At 39.2% G+C, this 26,086-nt stretch overlaps 1 protein-coding gene across 1 annotated transcript; it reads left to right on the forward strand.

Annotated features, from left to right (window-relative positions):
* c26h3orf70 (chromosome 26 C3orf70 homolog) lies at positions 1–25,756 on the forward strand. The gene is made up of 2 exons (XM_026932241.3): positions 1–816; positions 23,184–25,756. The coding sequence occupies exons 1-2, from the start codon at positions 642–644 to the stop codon at positions 23,810–23,812; spliced, it is 804 nt and encodes a 267-aa protein (XP_026788042.1). The 5' UTR covers positions 1–641; the 3' UTR covers positions 23,813–25,756.
* The last annotated feature ends 330 nt before the right edge of the window (positions 25,757–26,086 follow it).

Raw genomic sequence — 26,086 nt, forward strand, 5'->3', positions numbered from 1 at the left:
GAGAGAAAGAGGAGCGCGTGCAGGGTGTGATACGGTCGGTGGCTCTCGTAGCGCGTGCAAGAGTGCTTGAGCACAGAGAGAAAGAGAGAGAGAGAGAGAGAGATTATAGCAGTGTACGTCGACAGTAAGCAGACTCTCTCGCCCTCAGCGCGCGGGTTCGGCGGAAAGTTGAGGAGAGAACCGCACAGAGACGGGAAGCGGGAGCACAAACCCCGACAGGAGGAGGAGGAGGAGGAGGAACACGGACAGAGTCTGCTTCTCCACATCAGCAGCCGCCATCGTTACTGAGTGGATTTGTAGCAGCTGCTCGGGAAAGCGCGAGGGAGAGACGCTGTAAAAGCTCCACCGCAGGAAATGATGTAAATGTTTATAGAAAAAAAAAAAACAGTTCCATTACAGACAGAGGTGGCGAGCGAGCGCGCGCACGGGATGCTTTTTCTTCACTGAGCTCCATTAGGAGTTACTTTGGATATTTTTTTATTTCTATAATACAAAACACTGAATTTTCGCGTGTATTGTGACTTTTTTCGTCGACGCGAGTATCGTGTAAGCAGTCGCAGCGCACTCGCGGTCCTCGGAGCGCATGCGTTCTCGGGAATCAGGGCTGTGATCGGCGGGGGCGCCGCGCGCGCGCGGGCGATATGGCCGCGTCGGGAGGAGCGAAGAGCGGGAAGCTGGACGAGGCGCAGGCGCTCGCGCGGAGCTGCGCGGGGAGACCCGACTTCCTGCCGTGCGACGGGCTCTCCATCTGCGCCACGCACAGCCACGGGAAGTGCTTCAAGCTGCACTGGTGCTGCCACCTGGGCTGGTGTCACTGTAAGTTCTCACACCGTTACCACACCGGTACTCCACCCCAAACACACCTCACCTCACAGCCCTGTAGCACAGCATACCCGGAAACTAGCCCGTTATACTAGCACCCTGGGAAAAAAATCCAGTATCATACACTCTGAAGATGAACCTTTAGGGGTTCCTTATTGACATTAGGTCTTTGGAACCCATTCGTTTTTCAACAAGATTATTATTCTGGAGGCACTTTTTAACTGGTTGCAATACAAAGAACCTCTACAAGCTCTTTCAGGAACCATTTGTAGTACTGTGTACAAGCCTAGTGTTTGTCAAAATACACTGTATGGCATCACAGCCATATGTGCTTGTTGAACATCCCAGTCCAGATTTAGTCCTCCTTTGCTGTTATAATAATCTCCACTCTTCTGGGAAGGCTTTCCACTAGATGTTGGAGTGTGGCTGTGGGGATTTGTGTTCATTCAGCTACAAGAGCATTAGTGAGGTCAGGCACTGCTGTACGGCGAGGAGGTCTGGGGTGCAGTCAGTGTTCCAGTTCATCCCAAAGGTGTTCAGTGGGGTTGAAGTGCAGGCCACTCCAGTTCTTCCACTGCAACCTTGGCAAACCATGTCTTGATGGAGCTCGCTTTGTGCACAGGGGCATTGTCATGCTGGAACAGGTCTGGACCTCTTGGTTCCAGTGAGGGGAAACTGCATACAAAGACATGCAAGATCTTATACAGTAGTGTACTTCCAACTATATGAAAAACAGTTTGAGGAAGGCCCACACATATGGGTGTGATGGTTAGGTGTCCACATACTTTGGCCATATAGTGTATTTTTCCATACAAGAACATAGGCATGGTAGCATAGTGGATAGTGTTGCCACGTCACAGCACTAGGGTTCCTGGTTTAACCCTGAACTCAGGTTGCTGTCTGTAGAGTTTTGCAGGTTCTCTCATGTCAGTGTGGGTTTCTTCCGGGTTCTCTAGTATCCTCCCTCTTAACATGCTTACACCCGTCAAACACAACCATCAACAGAGTTGAACGAAGTCAACAATTACACAACTAATTTCAGATCGAGCAAGATTTACACTAATAGATTGTATAGGATTAGTGAGGTGTGAAAGTGCTTGCTTGGACCAAAAGTCCTCCATGTTTATGTCTCACTAACTACAATGTAATGTTACGTTTTTTTGGGTGGAGGATAAATTTTTGTAGGATAACAAATCTTGCTTGGCCCCCTTTTTTCTGGATGTTTCTCTTCCACTGCAGTATTCATTGTTTGATGCTGTTTCGCAGTGCAAGCTGTTAGACTTCAGACTTTTCTTCTGTATGAATAACTAAGCAAAAATCCTTGGCTTATCTCCTACCTCATCAAGATAGCACTTCACTTCCTATTAAACACCATTGTAACTGTGCTAGCAATATCCCCCTGTGATGTCAGAGTGGCAGACAAGTTCTGACTTCTCACAGGAATAACAAGAATACAGCACTAATCAACACCAGAATCGATAAACACATCACAGATATTTCAGTATAAAAGTATTTAATGTGTTTCGGGGTGGAGATTCCCTTTAATGCCTGGCAAGATAAATGATAAAATCATTTTCACTATTGTGCCCACTGGGACATCATTTAAACCCAAACCCGGGTTTATATATTAGGGTCCTCATAACATTACGGCGGACCAGCATGTAGGCCAGGGAGTCTTCTGATTTAGTTTAAGCCATTTGATAAAAGCATTTAGTTTAATTTAAGCCATGTGATAAAAGCAAAGTCCTTTATTTGTTGCCAAATTGCTGAACGCATTACTGAAAATATTCTTATTACAGGCTACAGATGGCTGCTATGACTGTCAGAGGATTATAGTGGATCCTTGGCAAACAGATTTCATTCTACCAATCGGAAATCTTGTTAAAATTCTTTTCTATTTTGACGTACTCCGTCCAAACCATCAAGGATTCATTTCAAATAAGCCGTAATCTGTTTTCCATCCAAACAGCAAATTAGTTCATGATGAAATAATTAATGAGTCATGATGCTGGTAATTGCTTACTGATTGCTGTTTTGCTAGGAGGACATTTCTCATCTAATCAATACAAGCAGGCTCATCTGAAGCCAATCAAATGTTTAATAAGCACGATGGAATCAGCATGTGATGTAGTTACAGAGGTGTTTCCTACTGGTAATGAATAGGTAATAAGACAGTGAGATAAGGTGTCTATAGCTTGATACGTTCTCATTAGGGCTGACAGTAATCTGCTCTCACTGTTAAAGATAAGATTTTTTTTTTTTTTTTACAGATCGAGCTAAACACACTTCTCACTGTTAAAGAAAAATGAGCTAAGTGAGCTAAAAGACTCCTTAAAGGTGCATTAGGTAAAATTAGCCTTTTTTTTTTTTTTTTAAGATTAGGTCTCTAACGGTTAGATGGATTTGACATTTGAATAATTCCAACCAAGTTCGCTAGGCTCCACCCCCAGGATCTTAGATAGCCTGTATGGTGTCTAAAAAAATTTCTGACAGGAGGCGCATCCAAACACAAAAAGTATTCCAGACAGGAAATGGGTTTTCTTAGCGACTTAGTAAACTTTTGCTAAGGCCACGGCTTAACCCAATGTTTTTTTTTTTTATCATGTTTTACATATCTTCCAGGTTATTTGTACAAATAAGGAATAAAAAACAACTATTGGACCTTTAAAGGAGCATAAAGGAACAAATGAGACTAGCGTTTAACATGTTGTCATGCTATGTAGTATTCATTAGCGTAGTTTTGCATACCTCAGTTTCAGCTTTATTTTTGGTGGAATTTTGTATCATTGCATTTCGTGAATCTCTACAATAACGTAATCAATCAGCTACCACTTTAAGCACAAGCATTACCCTACATTCACAAAAGCAGGCAACAAAGTGACAGGAAACTGTTCGTTTTTCAATGTACGTGTGAGTCGTCATTTTAACAACAGTGACAAGAGACACTGTGACAGCGTATCTTTGAGATTTTCTCAATTCTGTGTAAATTAGGTCTGATGCGATTCCTCAGACCAATCCTATGGCAAGTGGTCCAATGTTTCTTCAGATCCTCACTCACAACTTTAGTTCCTACCTGCAGTTATAGCCATAGTTTCATCTTATCCTGTGAGATGCAACCTCTTTTTAAACTTGTATAGAGACATTGCGAAGAAAAATAAAGCTACATGCCCACAGAAACCGGAAAGCACTCTTTGTTCACATGTTCATTGTCTTCTTTTTTAAACTAGTAGTTGCCAAACTCCAAGGTTAGTAGAGTTTTCAAATAGGAAGCAGATGTAAAATCAATTGGCAGAAATGTTCCATAAAAAGAAAGCAGAAGGACATTCTTCAGCAAGTACGGGAAGGTTAGCATCTTTGGTAGAGAACAGAAACACTTCCATTAAACTGGGCAACTGGGAATTAACAGCTAGATCTCGCGTACAGGAAGGAAGGTACAAATGAAGTCGGGACCAAATCCCGAATGTCTCCCTCGGGCCTGAGCTAACTGCTTTAACACCCCATATCACTGCATCTTAATCTCATTTCTTTGTACCCAGTGTCCTGTTCATTTTTGGATTGTGCATAATAACACGCGAGTCATCAGGCAGTTGTTCAATCTTTTATGAGCTGAGTGTGTGAGTGCAGGCGATCCACGTACTGGGACTGAAATCCACCAGTCTAAGCAGTGACCTATTGAGCTGTTTTGGACTGAGAGCTAATTTTTACAGAAGTGTGACACGATTGAGAGTTGATTATACTCGGGAAGGCGGTGTCAGGATCACAACCCATCTGCTTTATAAACAACAGGCTTCTGTTAAATGGTGCCTGTCACCAAGGGGAACAGGGGTCATGTGACTTGGAGAGAGGAAGCAGATTCTCAGATTCTTGTCAGTAGTAACATCTCCGAGTGTGTATATTAGTGAAAGAGAGAATGACTGAGTCGGATGTGTAAACAAGAAATTGTAATATGGAGATGCTCAAGCCTCTGGGGGAGTAGCAAAGAAAAATCGGGTCACTCAGCAGTTTTTTTTTCTGCGCTGGAACAGTCCTCATTGCTGCTGATTCTTTGATGAGGAGTTAGGACAGTGTTTCTGCAGTAAAGCACTTAATTTACTCCCATGCAAACTGTTCCTGCTCTCACCCCATGTGCTGCCATTACTCCTACACTTATTAATCTGAGAAGTGGCAGTTAAATTGTGTAGGAAACATGCTAACCTCTCTCTCTCTCTCTCTCTCTCTCTCTCCTGTTTTAATGTACGTTTGGCTCAGTCAGCGTGACCAATTAAAAATCACAAGGTTTGGAGTACAGTTACAGTGATAGTTTGAAATTTTGAAGTGAAATCGAACCAACTCTGAAGTTGATTATTTTCTAATGACATGTCTTAATCCTCTTATACCACAGCAGTTGGTCAACAATTATAATTATTAATTTAATAGCTATTCATTAAAGTTATTAATTTAATGTTTTAGAACATCCGCAAATCAAATTAGTTCCTATTTTCATTCACATTATAGCAGCTATAAACAGGTTCCCGTACCAGCCTCTCTTCTTTTCGCTCTTTTGATAAAATTAGCATGAAGTGAATATAGCAAGCAAGTGTTTTATATATGATTGTTTCCACATATCTGTATTCAAGCTAATACAGAGTATTCTAGTTTTGGATTTTAGAGTTAGTTAGTCATTTTATTCCTTTATCCAGCTAGCTAGATAGCCTACTAATGCTAATACCACCATTGAAGAGTTCCTAGCTAATGTTAGCTTGAGGACAGGAGTAGTTTGCGTTGTTTTTTAATTGTTTACTTGGCCAAATGAATTAAAATAGTTTCTGTTCTGAGGAAAATTTAAATAGCTAAAACTCCTGTTGGTGTTTTTGAGACACTTTTCAATTTCTTTTCATGACTTAGGGGAGTGTGTCAGATTTGGACGCAAGCATCCAAAGTATCTAGCTAACTAGCTAACATGCCATCTAACACTTTTGATAAATGCAAGGTGTCCTAGTTAGCAAGCTAGCTAGCTTTCTCTTTCTCTTCAGTTATTTAATTCCTCTTCAGTTATTCAGTAATATTTCTCTGAAGTTATTTAATTCCCCTGCCCTATATGACCTTGCTATCTGTTCATCGACATTATTGCTTTACATGGCAGAAACTTTCAGAAGCCAATGCAGTTGTTTCAACAAAAAGTTCTCACTTTCTCTTTAGACTTTCTCATCGGGCTTTAACTCCCCACACCTACGCTGCTCTTAAGATGCATTCATTATGTTTTAATATTTCATCATTTATAATGTAAGAATGCTGCCACTGCCTGTGACTCACTGTCTCAAAGCCGCCGCATTCAACCGCATTTGTTTTTCTCAGTGAAAGGAAGTTACACAATAATTTGCAGGAAGTTTAAAATGACCTGAACTCACCCTGATCTTTGTTTTTCCATTACAAGAAAAGAGAATGCTGTATTAAGCATGTTTTTGTCTTCATGCTTTATTTGTTTGAAGATAATGCATGAGACTGCAATGCCTTGTGGATAAGTCTACACTGATGTTGACTCTATCCTTCAGGCCTCCAAAGCCTCGTGAAAGAAATTCCACTGGAGCTAATAAAGTATCGGACTAGCCTTTAAGATGGCAAGAGCGATTTGCCCCAAGGGGAAACAGTGATGGGATGCAGACTAGGCTGTGTTTAAAACACCATGGATATGCAGCCCTGAAAAACCCATTAGCTGTATTTTTTTTAGCTTTCCCGGCTCTATCTCACCTGATTCAGCTCATTAAAGCTTTGGTAATCAGCCAGCAAACCACTAATGTGCCAGGACTGGAATTGGGAACCGCTGAATTATTGTCTTTGCATCAACATGACTTTATTATGTACCAGAATAAGTAGGCACCAGACGCACCGGCTGAACGTAAGCTCTGTACTAGCCTAGTCTGAGCATAAATTGCCACATCTGAGTTTCAACAACCCCCCAAAAATTAACATGACAGTTTCAACACAAGTTTAAAAGTTTCATCATCATCATAAATGTAATATGTTGTTGTTCACCATGTTAAAAATGCAGACTAAGTTAGCAGGCGTTAGATATTTTCCGTTGCTGTAGTTCATTAATAAAAAGCCATAAAATACAAATGTAAAATACATATAATAGAGAAATTGTAAAGCACAAGCCTTTTATTTTAGGGGCTTGAGAGTCGGACTTGTAACCCGAAGGTCGTGGGTTCGAGTCTCAGGTCCGGCAGGGATTGTAGGTAGGGGGAGTGAATGAGCAGCGCTCTCCTCCACCCTCAATACCGACTGAGGTGAGACCCTTGAGCAAGGCACCGAACCCCCGACTGCTCCCCGGCCCTACAGCAAAAAAGGCTGCTCCGTGTGTGTGTGTTCACTACTGTGTGTGTGTGTTCACTACTGTGTGTGTGTGTTCACTACTGTGTGTGTGCACTTGGATGGGTTAAGTGCAGAGCACAAATTCCGAGTTAAAATCGAACTAACGTGAAGTAAATATATTACATTCCTTGCATCTTGACACGTCTCAATCTCGGATTATTTTATTGTTTACTGTATATTTTTATTTATACGTGTTATTCCTACTGTTATTTTCATAGCAATATAACTATAACATAAACAATATAACATGGTTAAAGATTGACTTTTCACCCTGACTTGCGATTGAACTTACATTCTGCTGGAGAAAGTAGAAATTTTCATCACATTTTTATTTCTTGTCACACTGTAACATGGTTGTAACACTAAAATGTTTTTTTAATTGATTTTTTCTATTATTGCTATTTTGGACTGTTCAGACATTGTTGTGCTTTAAAATACAACAGACTACAATAGTGTGAATAATATGGAAAAAATGCTCCATACATGTGAACGTGAGTGTGAGCAATGCATCAAGGCTGGAAGAAATGAAAATCTGCCAAAACACAGCTCTGAAACAGTTACTGAAACTCACCTCCATGCCTAATTTTTAACATTTATATCCTGTGGTGGAAATTCACCTGTAAAATGAGAAATCACTACCAACACTTGATATCCCCATCTTATCTCATCCTCTAATTCTCAGTATATATGTTCTCATGATCATAAATTGCATACCACAGCACTTTTACGACCTCTTTCCCTAGCCTGTCTGGGCTGAATCTCCAAACATGGAAGTACCCCTCTGAAGTGTCGGTACTTTCTCCCGAAAATATACTCTCATAAATTTCATTTCCACATTTCTTAAAACAATCTGTTCTTTCTCAGATTTGAACTGCTATGTTCACAGTTAGTATGTTAGTAAATCCTGATTTTCTCCACAATCTCACAATGACTTGGATCTGGTCTTAAATATCAAAGTTCGCCTAAAATTTCGAAGGTTCATTTACATAAAATTATCATTATTGCATGTCTGTAAATATTACATATTACACAGTAAAGCAGACGGTGTGATCAGGCCAGTAAGTTTAAACTGCGTCACTGTGCATTTAACAGCGTTTGCTTGAGGAATGTCGGAGGGAAAAAGTTGCACAATAAACTGCAGGAAGTTCAGATGGCTGTGTCAGCGGCATGAAGCCACACTCACCCTCATTTTTCTGTTACAGTCTTCTTCAACACTTTACTTCATAAAGGTCAGTGCGTGCTGTCGCAAAAACCGTTTAACCCAGGACATTCAGGTGTAGCCTTTCGAGCCCGACCTTTCCGTTCAGACAAAATAGCAAAGAGCAATCTTTTATGCTTTTTCAATTCCACACACAACCACTTGTTTGGCTTTTTCACACTGATCAACACTACATTTAACTTTTTGAACAAACTGTAATTGAAAGAAACTTTGAACTTTTCACTCTTACTTAGTTCATTTGTAATAAAAAAAAAAGAACTTTTATTTGTTCCGTTTGACCATGTTCTCCAGCTATATTTATTTTGTCTTCAGTTTATTTGACTCATTGCATGGCACACACTTTCACCTGAAAGTTTTACTAATCCAACACTGTCATGTTAACGTCAAAAAAGGCCTGAGGCAGTTGAATTCATGTTGAGATGTGTTTTTGAATACTTTTATCTCTAGATACTTCGTCTTTTGCCCCACAACACAAGCTTACAAGAACACATCAAATGTAAGAAAATGTTGCAATCAGTTGGTTGTGTCTATTATAATGCACTTGAAAGGGTTAAACGATACAATACATTCAACAGACAAAATACTGCTTCTGTTAAACGAGACGTATTAAACATTTAAACTTAATCAAGGCCACACTCCCTCCTCTGAGGAAGCAGCTTTCTGTTTAGCTTGAATCAGCAGAGGCTACATGGGTTTAAAAAACACACTTCTTTTAAGCATGCTGTTAGGTGAGTGTTAGTACAAGTGTACTGTATTACCTTGTGAAAAACAGCATTGGCTACAGCAGCAACTGGAAAATACTGTACTGGAAAATTCCCCAAATCCTTAAGGTCCGGTGCATGGGGGCCAAATACCCTTCACCCTTTTGTCACGGCCAGGGTAACTGGACGAACACACACTCACACACACACACACACACAGTAGTCTCTCTGCTGCATTCAGGCAGCATTTCCTGGCTGTTATAAGATATATATATAATGATACTGTTATAATATCGAATGTTTTGATAAATTGAAAATAGAAGCCTAAGGCACATATTCAGGCACTGCTTGTTTTTGCTGTATTGAAAAATGCATCATATTGAGACACTACCATATCATATCGATTCGAATTTTGAATCTTATATATGGTTACACCCCTAATAATTTGGAAGTCTTTCCCCTAGATACTTTCTTATTCTTACTCATGGCATTATTTGGATGACTATTTCTACTTTTCATCATTTTTTTTATCAGAAACATCAGTTTTTATTACTATGGACAATGTCCAAGACCCAAGGTCAGTGCAGGGGAAAAAAAGACAACTCCTATAATAGCTCTAACGTCAGGAGCTGAGCTGCTACAGCTATTAAGTGGCTCTGCCTCATAGAGCTGACAGGATGTTTATTCGACCGCTGCTGTCATCACTTTGTAAAAATGACATATAGGCACTAATATCACACTACAGTAGTGAAGGTGTGAAGCCGACAGGGAAAACTGGTTCAGTTCACAGTGTAACTGTCACACCCTGGAGCTTACAGAACGGGATTTCCAAATCCGCTTTGTCTTTCATCTGTGTTTCATTATCTGTGCTGCTTAAACACACTCCACTGTCAGTTCGTGTTTGTCTTGTTAGTGTTACTCTGTGCATTATTGAGCCAGTCTATGTCTTTATTTAACTACCGGTTCACTGAGTGGTTCGATGAGGATGAAAATGATGTACACCAGTTGAACACCTATTATAGAGTTTGGAGCGATTTCAGCTGATCGCAATAAATCTGTGTCATTCTATCCCAGACTGTACGATAACACGTGTTCTCCATGTCAGAGTATATACAATGATCCCAATAAAATCTGTCATTCTATCCCAGACTGTACGATAACACGTGTTCTCCATGTCAGAGTATATACAATGATCTCAATAAAATCTGTGTCATTCTATCCCAGACTGTACGATAACACGTGTTCTCCATGTCAGAGTATATACAATGATCCCAATAAAATCTGTCATTCTATCCCAGACTGTACGATAACACGTGTTCTCCATGTCAGAGTATATACAATGATCTCAATAAAATCTGTGTCATTCTATCCCAGACTGTACGATAACACGTGTTCTCCATGTCAGAGTATATACAATGATCTCAAAAAAAACTGTGTCATTCTATCCCAGACTGTACGATAACACATGTTCTCCATGTCAGAGTATATACGATGCAGAGCCTCTTACGATAGACCTGTGATTAGAAAAATGATTACATTCTGCTTATGTACTCAACCAGTGTGATCTGGACTCCTGCAGAAAATGCTGTTGCATAAACAGAAACATCTATAAAATTGAGTTTGAGGTAATTGATTTTGTCCATTAGCATATTTAGTTTTACGCTATTGTCACTACTGTGTTTGTAGCTGTACCAAGAGTTTCGCATCATCCTGTGCCATCTTCCTATTGTTGGCATTTAGATGAGCATTTTAACAGTGCTCACACTGAGGTTTTACCAAAACATTTGTACACTGCAAGAACTTAGTTGTAGGCTGTCTTTGGTTGCAGTGACACTAAACTGGCCACTAGTGAACACATCAAATTATGTGTTGTAACACCGCCAGTCTCAACTCACAATCAAAGAATTCTTTTACAATGTGGTTTTTTCATCTGCAACAGCCAAACTGAGCTGAAAAGCCATCCAGCACCATCATCAAAAGACCAACTGTGAGAATATCGTTTGGAGGAACAGTGTACAGTCATGGCACAGCGTCCATCCGATTTCTGTTGTTGAGCATGTTGTATTTATATTGAGCCTCGTTGTACAATGCCGAGTAGATACTATTCTTCAGATACACGTCTACCTGAAATGGACAACGAGCGTTTTTCGGTTTCAGTCAGGAATTTTCATTTTGGTGGATCACTAGGATATACTGATAACTGAAGGAGCATCTCTACAGAATACTTGCACTGTAGTACTTACTCTTACATTTATTGCGGTGCACAGGCCTAACATAAATTCTGTTGTTTCTGTTGTTTCTGTACATTACTCATGATTTCAAATGGAAGTTAAATGGAGGATCTACCAGGAAGTCATGCTGGGAGTCTCTGGTGTGGGTTGTGCAAGAACTAAGCATATAGTGATGTAGATACAGAGTAGGGATATAACTGCATACAAGTACACTAGTCATAATGAGCAGATAATGTGTTCTAAATATACACAAATAATTTTTTAAAAAGCTTTCCAGAAAGGTTCACAGGGAATCTGGTTGAGACTAGAGGTGTGCATCGATATCTGTGGGACCACATGCATTTACAGCGCTCATGTTTCATCCTTAGTAACTGCCTGGTCAGGGTCGCCATGGTTTAATTTAGGTTATTCATTTGTTTATATTTTGGGAGCCAGCTAAATTTGTTAGAAAATATTGCAGGCAGGTGCAAACAAACATAACATAACTGAGTGAGTGAAATAAAAAAAAAAAAAAAAAAAAAACAGTCCCTGATATCTGTAGTTGAGACCAGTTATGAACCCGAGAGATGTAGCTGAGGTTGAGGAACTGTAAGAGTCAGACTTACTTCTACTTCTGTTTTTTTTTTTTTTTTTCCAATTTCAATTTCCAGTATTACTGGGGGCATAGTGGTAGGTTTTATTAAAACAAACAAACAAAAACCCTTCCAGTTTAGGCCACGACCAATTCAAGTTTAAATTCGGATACAGATGTGAATATTTGGAGCACTAAACAGATACAGACAGTGGCATTGTGCTACACCTCAAAGAGAGAGAGCAAAATATACAGAGGAAGATGCCTGAGTATAGGGAATCTGGGTAAATAAATTATAAGACATCTGCGTAGGATGACTAATATGCAGTCCTCCGTATTCAGAATACAGCATTGAAATTGTAATAAGCCCAATAAAGGCTTCCTGAACACTTGAGCACACATGTGGACACACACACTTACAGTGCTTGAATAAATTAATACTGATTGGGCTTTTAATTCAGGAGGCTCCTTTGTAAGATGAGTTTTATGCAAACCCATGGGAATACAGTGCTGTTTGTCTTCTGTCACCTCGCTCGCTCTCTCTCTCTTTCGCTCTGTGTCTTTGATTCTTTTTTTTTTGAAGCCTTGTTTACTTCACTATGGGGGGAAATCAAGGCCTTTATGATATAAAATTAGACCAGGTGAAATGTATAATATGTGCTTTTTCTGGATTTTTCCCATCTTCCTGTGGTCTCAGTAGTTTCTCACAGGTTTCTTTTTTTTAACATTCCTTCTACTGTAACTATACGGAGTGTCACTGCTCTCTAATAATCTCCAAGGTAAAAGGTTTGAATGTAGTTTCGTTTTAAAAGCCGCTTATATTTCAGGGCCAGTGGGGGTCTGATTTGAATAAATTAACCTTGAACGAGCTTTTCATTTCACTGACGGCTCCCTCCTTAGCTCAGGGCACACTCCAAGAGATGCGCACACACACACACACACACACACACACATATATATATATATATATAGAGAGAGAGAGAGTAATCTCAACTGCATGACGTAGTAAAATGTTTCTAAATGCTGATTTTTGATACTTCTCCAGTTAGCGTTAAAGGAAAAAATGAACCAATTTTCTTTCCCTTGGAAACATGTTTTTGAATGTTTGAGCAGCCTTTTAACTGCCTGAACAGTTGTCCTTGGTGACGAAAATCCATTGCTCAATTTTCAGGCGAAAAGAGATGAATATTTTGTGGGTCAGTTTGCCACTGTGGATCGTTTCCTTCCTGTGTAATTTTGTTGAGAATCCGGTAGTTTGTCCATCTGCCTGGTGACCTGTTCATCACACACCAGCCAGTCAGATTGTCTTATTTTGATGTCTAATATATACATGTGTATGTGTCTCTGGTTGAGTCATTACAGTGAAGCTGAGTGTCTTCTGATTGGCTGAAACAAAGTTGTTTCATTATGAGCTGACTTACATATTATTCAAGATACAGCAATTGGATTTCAATCTGGCTAACAGGAGACACGTTTGATTAAGTGTAAATGCATGTGGTTAAAATCCTAGTAAACCACAGCGCACAACTGAATTTTGGCTCTGATTTGTAACAGCAGCTCTGGCAGTAGTATGTGTATATTTTAATATGTTATTGTTTCTAATACATTATCGTAGCACAGGGACTTGAATGGTGGACATGCCACATAAATGGATTAAAAATGTGTGTATTGACATGGTGAAGTTTTCTGTAAGGAGATGTTTATTTAGCAGTATTGGAAGGAGTCTACAGTGTCAGCACTTTGTAACAATCTGAGGAAAAGCTTTAAGCTTTCTGAGATGGGAGAGTCATCGGGACAGAGGACGTTGTGCTTTCCGGGTTCTCCATAACATGACAAGATGAATTTTTTTGTCATTAACTTCAAGAGAGTTTATAGCTGTTATACTGTAAATGATGGGGATGAAGCCACAGCAAAATTGGGCGTGCTCTGTGGGTGGGAGAGATGGCATTACTCTCTCTTCCATGTCAGTCAGAACGACACTAGCCAATTGTGGGCATCTGTGAACTCAAAAAGATGTGGTGGCTTCACATGTCTTAGAGGAACCACGTGCTAGCCCTCACCCTCCCTGGTTGGTAGCTGTCATGTGATGGGGAGAGCTGGCTGGTGGGTGGACATTTCCAAATGACCAAACTGGGAGTTACAACAGGAACTAACTTTCATGAACATTACTATAAATGGATAAAACAAACAGCGTGTCATTCATTAATAAATAAAAATCATTAGCATTGTATAAGAGGAATAAATGACTTTGGGATGTGCTGTTACAGGAAAATAATCAACTTTGTGGTGGTAACAGTAACTCTGCTTCACTCTGCCTACGAGAGTTCATTCTTGTACTCTGGAAAAAAGATACTAAACACTCTGTTTTAAGACACACATGATTGTACCTTTAAAACTGATTTAAGGTACATCATCAGACCTAAAGGAACAATGAAACAGCATTAAGGAAGAAATAATATTCTGTATGCCAATATAGGGCTTTTTTTCTGACAGTGTTTCACAGAAAACACCAGAATTGTTGAAAACACCGAAAGCGAAACATTGTTCACAAATACAGAGACGGTTAAATGGAATAGTTTAACCAGCAGTGATGTTTAGACCATTCTTCTTTTCCTCCAAATGTACTCACTCAATCAAGACATGTTTGCTTCTTTAGTTTTCTCCTGAAGCTCAGCTAACAAGTAATTGACGTTTGATTTCACCTACATGATATATAGTGATTTTACACTCAAAATCTGGAACATGATTGGCATACGTTTACTGGTTCCATCTGGAGAAGTTTTTTTCGTTTTGTCTTTCTGAGAGAACCCTAACCCCTGAATGTTTAACAACAAAAGACGGTTTCCCAAACAGAAAAGCCACCACATATAACCTCTTTAGAAACTATTAACCATCCAAAAAAACATCCAAAGAACCATTTTAATCATACAAAGAACCCACCATTTTTTTTCTACATGAGTAATATTCATGCTTTGTGTTCATATGGTATTTTTCAAACCCTAGTTTAATTATTACATGCCTTATCTCTCTTTATGTCATGCTGATTGGTTCATAAATAACATCCAATAAGCTACTGTGCCATTCATTTGATCAATCCTCCTCAGCAGGCCATCAGCTCCTTCATTTCCAGACAAGTTCTTCTTTTTGATGACTCTTCCCCTGTTGTTGCTAATGTAATAAGCCTCAAAAAAGTGCCAATGTTTCAGAGGATAAACAGTCGTCAAGATAACAATTTGAAGGGAATTGTCCTTAGTCTCATCCCAGCTGATTTCTGCTTTAATTTTTCCTACGAGTTTGACTCTTGCGTTCATGTTTACCCCCTTACTGATTAATTACTGCTGAAATGTCGCACATGAAGCTCCAAATAATAAAGTAAACATAAGAGATCAGATTCATCCTTGCTGATCAGTATGTTAATAGTAAATAGAAAATTATAGAAACCTGGTCTCGTGAGAATTTTGCACAAATTTGAACAAACAAGGCAATTTGGTTGGATTTTGTTGTTCATTTTTCAAATGAATTTCTAAGAAAGGATACGAGCCCTATTTAACCTATTTTATAGCTTTATTTTTGGCAGTTTTTCAAAAGGCTCGAGTGTGAGATCATGTTGAAATTCTGGATAATCTGTTCCTTTAAGAAGCGTGTATCTGAGGTGTGTGGAGTGAGCTTGGCCTTGTCTTTCTAATCTTGACAAATGATCCACACCAGGCCTTTCTACAGCCTCTCATAATTCCTCATGCACACCTGCCCTGAGACATCAGCAGTGCGGCATGTAATTATAAACGAGTAGAAGAGAGCTGGAGAATGAAAGAGATAGAGAGCAGTTATCCTGAGAAAGAAGAAGAGAGAAAAAATTAAGGGCAAGGTATGAAGGGCAGAAAGGGAAGGCATGAGCCAGCTGAAGAAGGAAGAAGATGGAAAGTGAGAGCAACAGAGAGAGATAGGAAATGGAGTGGAGTGCAGCAGCCCTATGGCCTCCTGCTCATCTTGAACTCCACTCATCTAATCAGTCACTTCTCTTCTCCTGTTATCACAGCCACACACATATCAACGCACACATACACTTGTTTTTTCCCCTGCAGTCCTTTGCTTAGGTATTATTTGATTCAAATCACAAAAATATGCTGAAGACGAGCAAACTCAGCACAATCACAGCTGCACTTCCCTTCCTAATGATTTCCATCACGACATATTCACCATTGCCAACACTAGAAACTGCGACAAGTAGATTCAAAATTTGGACTTCCTAGTTTGCTTATTCATGTGTCATCTTCTGGTCAGTTATAATCCACAGCCTACAGTTATAATCTGTCTGAAATCATTTTGTCTTGCTTCACTAAAGCCCTGTTTTGGGGTCAATAAGGAACAGAGCTGTTAAATCCAGCTTAGTCTCTTTGTCAGAGATCCAGCCCGGCCCATGCATTCGCCTTCTGTGAACTACTCTGCTATTGGTGTAGTGCTTTAAAATATTACTTCCTTTCGCTTTCATTGAAATCATCTATATTAGAATGGATTTCCATTTTCCATTGTTGGATGTGACAGACAACCAAATCCGAAAAACAGGAAAACAGAAGTATTTCTAGGGGTTGAACATTTTTAAGCATTTATCTACCCAAGTTAGCTAGCTGACACTGTCAATGTGGTAACCAAGCAGCTGGCTGAAACTCACTAGCTAAAATCATCCATGTTATCTAAATAGCTAGCTAGTTCACCACTGTATCCTAAGTGTCCTTTAGCTGCTCTTGATGGTCCCAAATGGATACCCTAAAGATCTGCACTTCCAAAAAACAGTTTATATCCATATCTCTCTCTTTTTTCAGAAGATAATCTCACCTAGATACTGTAGATTTGTACCTAAGAACTGCTGCTGTAATCATAAAGACTATGCTACTCATAGTGAACATTTTTTCAGCACACATAGGAGAGTTTGTCTTTACTCTTCTACACCTGTATACTGTAATGAATTAGAATTCCACCATCTGGAAAAGTTTCCCTTTTGAATCTGGTTCCTTTCAAGGTTTCTTCCTCATGTTGTCTCAGGAATTTTTTCCAAGCCACTGTCAGCTCTGTTTTTCTCATTTGGGATCTAAATCTACATCCAGATTTCTGCTATGGGACAATGTCCATTGTTAAAAGCACATAAAAAAAAAAAAAAAAACTGAATTAATAAAACATACCTGTCACCACACTGATTGTTACTGAACCCCTACAAACAGGAACTAGGTAGGTGTTTCAAAGTATGGTTAAAGATCTGGTTGGGAAAACAGCAGTAATCCCACATAATCACAGCAGAGATTTTACAACACCCTCATAACCTTTCTTTAATACCTTTCCTAATCAACATACTGTATATACACAGCAGCCTAACTGTGTCAGCTCAATTCCTGTCCAAATGGTGAAACTTCAATATTGCACAGACCAGGCCTATTGTCTTTGAAAATACTCTAGGAAAGTGTCAATACCAATACCAATTCAAACACACAAGATTGAGAAAATCTCACTTCTGTACCATGATTTATACTCTTATTAGTTTATGACAATAAGGTTATGAAAATATCATGATATAAAATTGATTGTATTGGCCAGTCACAGAACGCTTATTGGCTAAATCCACTCTTACATTTTATCCGCTTTTCAACCGATGCTTCTTTTTTCTTAATTAAAACAATTTTCATGGAGTAGACCAACACTGAATGAAATTGCACCTGCTATATCCACACAATTTCTGACCACAGTGTTGATTAGATGGCTGTTATGACATGAACTCAAATAGAAACTCAATCATTCTGTATCCTGTAGTCATGAATGAGGTTAATGCTCGTTCAGTCTGGCTGTGTATTTGGGGAAAAAGGCCACAGGAAATGGGTTGGCCTTATTTCCTTTTTCCCAGGCACACCCAGAGAGCATGGCCATTTAACCGGAGTGTACGCTTTGTACAAACACATGCATACATACACAGCACCAATTAGTCTTAAACTCAAAACTCAAAAACAGAATAACACAAGACTATAATTTCAGTTCAGTACATGTATCTCTTATTCATCTTTTTATGGTGCTTTCATGGTACACCTTAAAGATAACTTTTCTTCATTGTTCCAGTACATCCAAGAGTAGTGTACACTCATTTTAAGAGTATCAGGAGTTCTTAGGGCAGCTGATCAGTCTCATGCTGATGGCCCTCTAGACATTTCCGTAGAAATGTGGTCTAATTACTACTGATATACCTGAAGGAGCTCATGTCAGAGTCTTTCATCATCATCATCTAGTGCTTTTAAAAAAGCCCAGAATTTTTTAAAATGGAAAGACAAACCAGCTGCGCAGGATGTAGAGTGGCTGAGAGGCTGAGTGCATTATGAATGTTCTTGTTAACATCCCAGCAGGGGGTTCAATCAGAGACAGCAGTCAGCACTCAGCAGCCTGTAAATCCAATTGCACTCTTATCAATGCGCTGAAAGGGGCTTTTATCTGATGCAGTGACAACTTATAAGCCATGGTTAGCACTAATGCAAGGGCCCAACTCCAGTCACATGCCAGCACAGTTTGGAGATGTGCCTGCTCATGATTCAACTCAACAGTTAATATACAGATTTAGATGGTGTCTTAGAGAAGCAAAATCACCAAAATGAATAATGGAAGTTAAAATCATAGACAAAAACTGATATGTTATATCACAATGCACTTGTTTTGAAAACATTATGGCTATCATTGGTACTGTTAAGACACCAACCGACACCATTGTTACTGCAATCAGTAACAACGAGTCAGGTCTCTAACAAAAGTAGATTAATGGTCGAAGGTAGTCTCATATCAAAATTCCAGTAAATTCCAGTATCATTACTGTCATTGCCATAAGCATGTTTTATGAAGCAGTATTAATACCAATTGTCCTAAACAGTTCTTTCACCATAGTCTTAAAACTACATTTTGTTATATATAGTCTTAAATATATTTTAGAATAACTAATGTACTGACACATAACAAGTATGTTCTTCCAGTAAAAACCTAGGAGTTCATTTGGGTAACTTTCCCGATAGCTGAAATTTCTTTTCTATTTAGTATGTAGCGTGATTATTTAATATGTAACAGCTACATCAATATGTATCTTGATGGGACACTGCACACTGAATCTTGTCATAATATTTGGGCTTCTAATGGAGGGTAAAACAAATGACTTTTTTTTTTTTTAATTTGTTGTTCACATGCTTCAGTCAGACCCAGCCTCTAGAGTAGAAGCTGGTTTGAACATTGTCGTTACCTCATCAGGAAGGAAAAGGAGTTATGGGTGGAGTGGAAGTAACTACCTAACTGAATTAGATAGGTGGTTAAGAATTGACTCAGAAAGTGTTTGTTTCTATTTCATGCTTTCTCTTTGACTTCAAGGGACATTAAAAGGACACATTTCTCTTAAGGTTCTTCATCGAAATGAAGCTAATAGCTAGCTAGGATAATGGCTAGATTTTAGTACTGTATCTATGTACCTACTTTTTAGCTAGCTAGCCTTAACGTTAGCTAGATGTGACTCCTGTAGATGAGCTTGTGCTTCGTTTTCATTAGATTTGTTATTAACTGTAGCTTCCATTTTATTATATTTTTCTTAATTTGTTCTTTTTCTGTTTATATGTAGAGTATGTGTGCATGTGTGTTGCACACTAATTTACACAAGCATGTGGTGGCTGACCATTAGCATACATGCAGCAGGCGTCTGTTCATGTTTACATCTCATATTAAACTGATGGATAAGTTGAGTGTGTTTCAAAATGGGCCACAAAACCTCTAACCTCCCTGTCATGCATCACTACCAACTTACAAGACAAACCTACATGCATGAGTAAAAATAGCCAAAAGTATCCTGGTTTTTGTACTTCATATACATTTACTGTAGTTACTTTTCCTTATTTCTACTCCATTCCATTAACACCATTTCACTACATTTGAATCACAAATTACAGCTTGCATGTGTGTGTCTGTATATTTACTGTATGCCTATTACCAAAGACTGATATAAACTTAATCAAATATATAATAGGCTTGTGGAGAATTAACAGGCAGAAGCAACAATACTACAGACCTAGCAAAGCACCTGATTAGGCTTTAAAATCTGTTTTTGGACCAGCTGTTAGGAACTGCTTGGTGAATAATTTATTTTTGTAGAGGTTCTATAAAAATGTCGTTAAAACCCCGTTGCTTTCTTGTTAAATGCTGCGCTAGTGTTTTCTGGCACGCTGTTAAATAAGGTCAGGCGTATTATGTATCACAAAAATGTCTTCAGATATTACTGTTGCCATTATTTATTATATATATCCCCAAATTTAATTTCCCAAACTGAAGCGTCTTTCTAACATATTCATATGCTAATATCTATTAGCGTGTTTCACTGTGTAGGGGTGTCACAGCAGGGGGGATCCTCAGGAGGCCTGGACTAAAAAGTTTCCATTTTCAAAAGATGGGAAAGGAGTCTACAGAGACTGAATTTGCACAAGGCTCAGAAAATTTGTCCCTGCATTAAGCCAGTATAATGCATGATACAAAAGAGTCTCGCATCCTGCACAGGAATCTTACTAGCTCGGGTCTTCCTTTCGTTTATCTTTTCTCTAAAGAAAAAAAAGGAGATTCTCACTGGACTCACTGGAAAACTGGTGTTAATCAAATAGGCAGATCTGGCTGTTCATGTCCTTATTCTCTGGGGATCAGGGACAAAAATAGGCTGTGGAGATTACACATGAGGAAGAAATGGGTTTAAAATCAACAGCATCGTTGATTATTGAAGAGGAAAACCTCACCTGAGAAGAAGAGGGAGAGAGAGAGAGAGAGAAGCTCGAGGAGATTATTGTTTTTTTATATAATTTTGTTCCTAGCTAGAAAGCCATACAGGCAGCTCATATCTTCTGCCCCTGAATTAGACATCACTGTCATATCTCCTAACCATAATCATGTAAAAGCTATCATTATTTAGATAACGGTCCTAGACACAAAAGCATGCATTTTTATCAGCAGAGCTGAAGTGGTGTGTGTTGTGTTAGTGTGTGTTGCTTGACTGCAGAGAACTGAATGGCCGGAAGTGCTCCAGAGTTTCTCCGCTGTGTTTTATGTTAATAGAAAAGGGTTTTAAGGTATTATGGCAGAAAAAGTCAGCCTTTTCAACCAGGTCAAGCTTTGCTCATGTTTAAGTGCAGAGTTTACCTCAGAAATGTAGCTAACAATGGACACTAGTGAGGACTAGCCTAGTCTGCACAAGATTTTTTTTTGTGATTAACAAGGATTTTCTTTTTATTGTAGTTTATTTTGTGGATAACTTAAACAATAAAGAAATGGGATCAGCTTAGCATACATGGCTAACATGGTAGCTACAGATGAGTAGCTTCTGTGTTTACAGATCACTTCACATAGTGTCAAAATGGAGATTGTAAAAGAAAAACTGATTAATATAAATTAATTTATTATTTTTTATTAAATGTGTCATTAAACGTTCAGTGTGAGTTTTTTTTTCCAGACAGAATATATCATTTGTTTAGATAATTAGCAAGTGCTGTATGAGCAAATTAGCAAAGCTAGCCATTCATGGTCATTCATTCAGGCACAGAATTATTATTAGAAGAAGCTTGAAAAGGAGTATATGTCATTTTGTAGTAAATATTATAAATATTACTGCCAGTGGCTTTTTGGATTTGTATTACACAGGGTTCTTAAATGTGAGTAGTAACAAAGTATAGAAATGGTTTTTATGCTTGGCTCCGGCTAATTCGCCTTCTCAATTGCTCTACAGCGAGCAGCCCGTTTGTTCCCTGTAGGAAACACTGTGTGGCCACATTCATATTCTGGCATCACAGAGATCTGAAAATGGCTGAGAATTGCTTTGGTTTGTTGTGTTACTTTTGTGATGCGTGCAGCAAACCTGCCAAAAGTAACCATCGTATTGTTTCTCCATGCAGTGACAGAAAGTGCAGAAGTAAAGGACATTAGTACAGAAAGTGAAAGTAAAGGAAAGTGGAAAATCCAGAATACTGGATTTATACAGACTACGGCCTACACAGCGGATATATAGTATGTATGCAATAAAACTGCTATGCTTTAAGTTTTAATTCTCTGCTTCACTAGAGGATGATGAAAGACACTGACATGAGTTATGTTCATAGCAGGCATGTGAATTATTAGTATATGTTATATTAGAACTTATTATGAACATCTCTAGAGGTCTGTTGCCACAGCTACACTAAGAACGTCTGGTTCTTAAATTCAGAACGTGTCTGAACTTGTACGCTACTTTCGGCACAAGTATTGGGACTTGAGATCAAAATGGTTATTTTTGTACTCATGCACTATGGATGAACAAGAAAAGATGAATACACAGCGAATGCACAGAGATGGGATTACAACCCTAAGGCATTCTGTTGAGAACTTGCTGAACTTCAAAAATGTTCTGTAGTGTACACATTTTTATAAAGACAGATAAGAAATACCGATTAACAACCAGACATATTCGTTCCCAAATGTGACTCTTTTCTGTTTTCAGCAAACTAAAAAAGTAGAAAATAGTTTTTGACAATGTATGTTAATTGGAATTGATATCCACTTATCAAAGATAAGTTGTTTTGATGCTTTAGTTATCATTAGATCTCAAACTCAATTATTCCTGTAGATTTTATAATATTTTTATAAATGTAATTATAATTTTTTTTTTTCAATTTTTATTAGCATTATCCATGCTTCTCGTTATCTCCTCTGCTATCTCTGTGCTAATTATTTTTTAACCCAATTTCTCTAAATATAGTCATACTTAATTCCCACCCACTAGCTAGTTCTCCATATACCAACTTGGAAGATTGATCTTGCTTCCTTTGGAGACTCATAAAGCCAGAAGTAGATCTTTTCAAATTGCTGCTCATGGAGAGTTATAAGAAGGCTAAACATCCTTGGAGGAGAGTGCTTACTGCTACTTTATTTTGTATACATGACCTAAGAGAAACCTAAAATTGGGTATTGTTGGGAGAGCAACACCATTATTCCCATAAAGAAAGAACAGCCACTTATGCTGTCTTGAACTTGTGGCATTGTTGGGATCTGAACTCTCGACATTATGATGAATGCTTAAACGTTTGTGCCACTTGGGAGCCTTCTAATGGCTTCTTGACTCTACTATGTATGCAATTTTTTCTGCTGCAGGCTTTTTTGCTCCAGCACCTTGCTAACATATGGTATATTCTGATGTCTATTAAATGGCATGCTATATGTTAATATTTTACAGTTCATCCCACTATAATATTCTGATCCTACTGTTTCTCTCTCTGTAGGTAAATATGTCTACCAGCCTATGACCAGTGTGTGCCAGCTTCCCACCACACCAGTCCCTGCCTCACCCTCAGATCACACCGACACCATAAACCTGTCAATCTCCTTGACTGAGCGTCTCCTCAGGACCGCCCCCAAATTCAGAGCTCCACCCTGCCCAGAGTCCCCTAGATTCTGCATCATCTCTGACCTTTTTGTCGACGACTACATTGTAAAACGGATCAATGGCAAGATGTGCTACGTTCAGAGGCCTCTAGCAGCAGTGCCTGTTCCTCGAGAGAGGGCACCGGCCTCACCAGCCAAGCCGCCCAATCAGCACACTCAAAACCAGCCATCCCCAGTAGCCCAAACTCCAGCCACGCAAGGCCAAAAGGGTCCCAAAATGGACCACTGCTCCTCACCATCCAGCTCAGAGGATTCTGGGATCAACGCCTTGGGTCTTCACTACGTGGAGTCTTGCGAGGACGACTCCTGTGAGGATGATGAGGAGGACGATGAGGAGGACGACGATGAATTGAGCACAGATGGCAACTCCAGTCCTGGGAGCCTCTGGGAGCAGGATGAATGCACTCTGCTCTCGCCGTCCAAGTCGACTGTGGAGATAATTGAGAATATTGAGACGACTGTCTAACACATCAAGACAAATTATGTTTTTATGTTTTTTTGACAACACATGCATTACCAGTCTTCAACTTGAGGATGCAAGTTGGTTGGCAAAACAAGAGCGCAACCTAAAAGCCAACTGGTCACATGGTGATAATTACATGGAAGCCTTCTCACTGGTCCTCCTGTCAGTCAGCTCCTACACCCTTCATGTCCTTTATACACGAGTCCCCTCTTTGCATGGTGACCCTGCTATGGATTATACACAGTAGATTTCACAAATACGTTCATGCATGTATGTAGTGCCACGTATGGCCAAACGAAGCTGTTATGCAGGTTTTCTGCACGGGCTAAAAGAGCGAGTTTAAAATGAATTGTGACACATACACAAGCGCACATTTCCTCAGTAAACAAGAAGAGCTAGTGCTTACTCTACAGGAATAACCTTGTATGGATATTCTCTCTCTCCAAGGACCTGAATATTAAATACATCACAAACGAATGGAGGAGAATATGATAGGCAATAAAAGGAGGCAATAGAGTGAGAATATGAAATGTCATCTTCTGTAGAAGAGAGAAAAAAGTGGAAAAAATTGAGAGAGAAGGGCAGAACAGGGTGAGAAGCTCTTCAGTCTCTTTTAAGCAAGCACCATTTGAAGTGTGACTAAATCATGCATGAGTTCAGAAGACTGTAAGGACACGATGTGAAGAAAGACCACATATTCGCAAGTCTCCACAGAGTACTGACTTACAGCTTCCTTTCAATTTTTCCTTCCTCAACGGTGAAGAGCCCTGAAGCTTTCAGGAGATTTAGCAGAATGAATTCCAATGTCTTGACAATCATTTAATGATATAGATCTAGGGGTAGTTTCAAAGAACTGATTATCAGCAGAACTTCAAGGGGTGAGATGGTGTGTTATGTCCTCCTTAAAGCACAGTGTGGATACTTTGAACCATTTGTGTAGTAGTATGAAAGCTACCACACCGCTGTCATCACTGAAACCAAATCAAAGCTCTAGTTCAGAGAGCAGCAATTATTTCTTTGAGGATGTTTATTGGCCATGCTCCTTTTTCCCCCAACAAAATACTCACAGCCTATTTAATAACCAATGATGTATGACCTAAGCACATGATGAACTCACTGTACTGTCTTTGGATGGAAGTGATTATCTATTTTATACTACTGTGGGCACTCGTGGGCAGAGGTCATCTCTACGTCCTAAGAGACACATTTTAGAGTGCTTTGAAGCTGGCAGCCCACACGTAAAAGCACAGCCTGCATGGACCTGAGAGCTACGAGCCAACAGAATTTAATACCAAGCATTAAAAACCACTTCAGCCCAGCCGACAACCACTGATTATTAATGCAAGTGCATGAAATCGCTACTGTCTGATATAACCGTGATGATTTAGCTAGTCTCAGACGTAAATGAGATTAAAATGATGCCCAGGACAAAGTGATCTAACCATCCCTTTCACTGCATTATACAACTGTACAGTACTTTCATTTTGGGTTCAGAAATCCCTGATGTGGGATTATAATTGTATTTAAATCACAGTTGAAACAGTTGTGCAACTGCATTAAGAAAGAGACTGTTAAGGATCACTGTTTCTGTCCTCCCTGGAGTGGACACTAAACTTTTGTTGACACTCCACTCCTGTTCGTCTCTGATGATGGCTCCAGTCTGTGATAATAGCGTCTCTGTTTATAAGCATAGAACTTTGTCACTGGCTGAGCAGAAAAGTCCATTTTTAAACTGCTTATGTAGAAAACCTAATGGACCTGTCATGCAGCCCTGAGGAACCCCACACTCAATTATTTGTATGATTACCTCTCCTGCTGGTGGATAAATAAATGGGTGTCCCTGTATCTCTGCAGTTTTATATCAGGGAATAATACTGTAGCTATAAATATGTACTGTAGATACACAAATGTTTATCTTGCCTTTAAATAAACCCCTTTCTTATATCAGTTACGGTTATTTTAGGTTGTATTTTTTCTTATAAACAAATCCAAAAATAGTGTTGCTGGTGTTGCTCACTTTGTATTCAAATTATTCAATTTACACTTGCTTGACAGTGAAACTATTAATGCATTATATCACGAGGTCTCATCAATGGCAGTGGAGGTTCCACTTAAGTTCTGATAAAACTGACCTTCAGTTATACACCACAGAGGGATAACAAGATTGATGCACGGTTATTACACACACTGTAATGGCAGCACCATTAACACTGTAAAGGCAGCACCATTCATTTACATTTATGGTATTTGGCAGACACCTTTATCCTTTGGCAGATG

Source organism: Pangasianodon hypophthalmus, chromosome 26, assembly GCF_027358585.1.
Source record: "Pangasianodon hypophthalmus isolate fPanHyp1 chromosome 26, fPanHyp1.pri, whole genome shotgun sequence".
In the NCBI taxonomy this organism is placed as follows: domain Eukaryota; kingdom Metazoa; phylum Chordata; class Actinopteri; order Siluriformes; family Pangasiidae; genus Pangasianodon; species Pangasianodon hypophthalmus.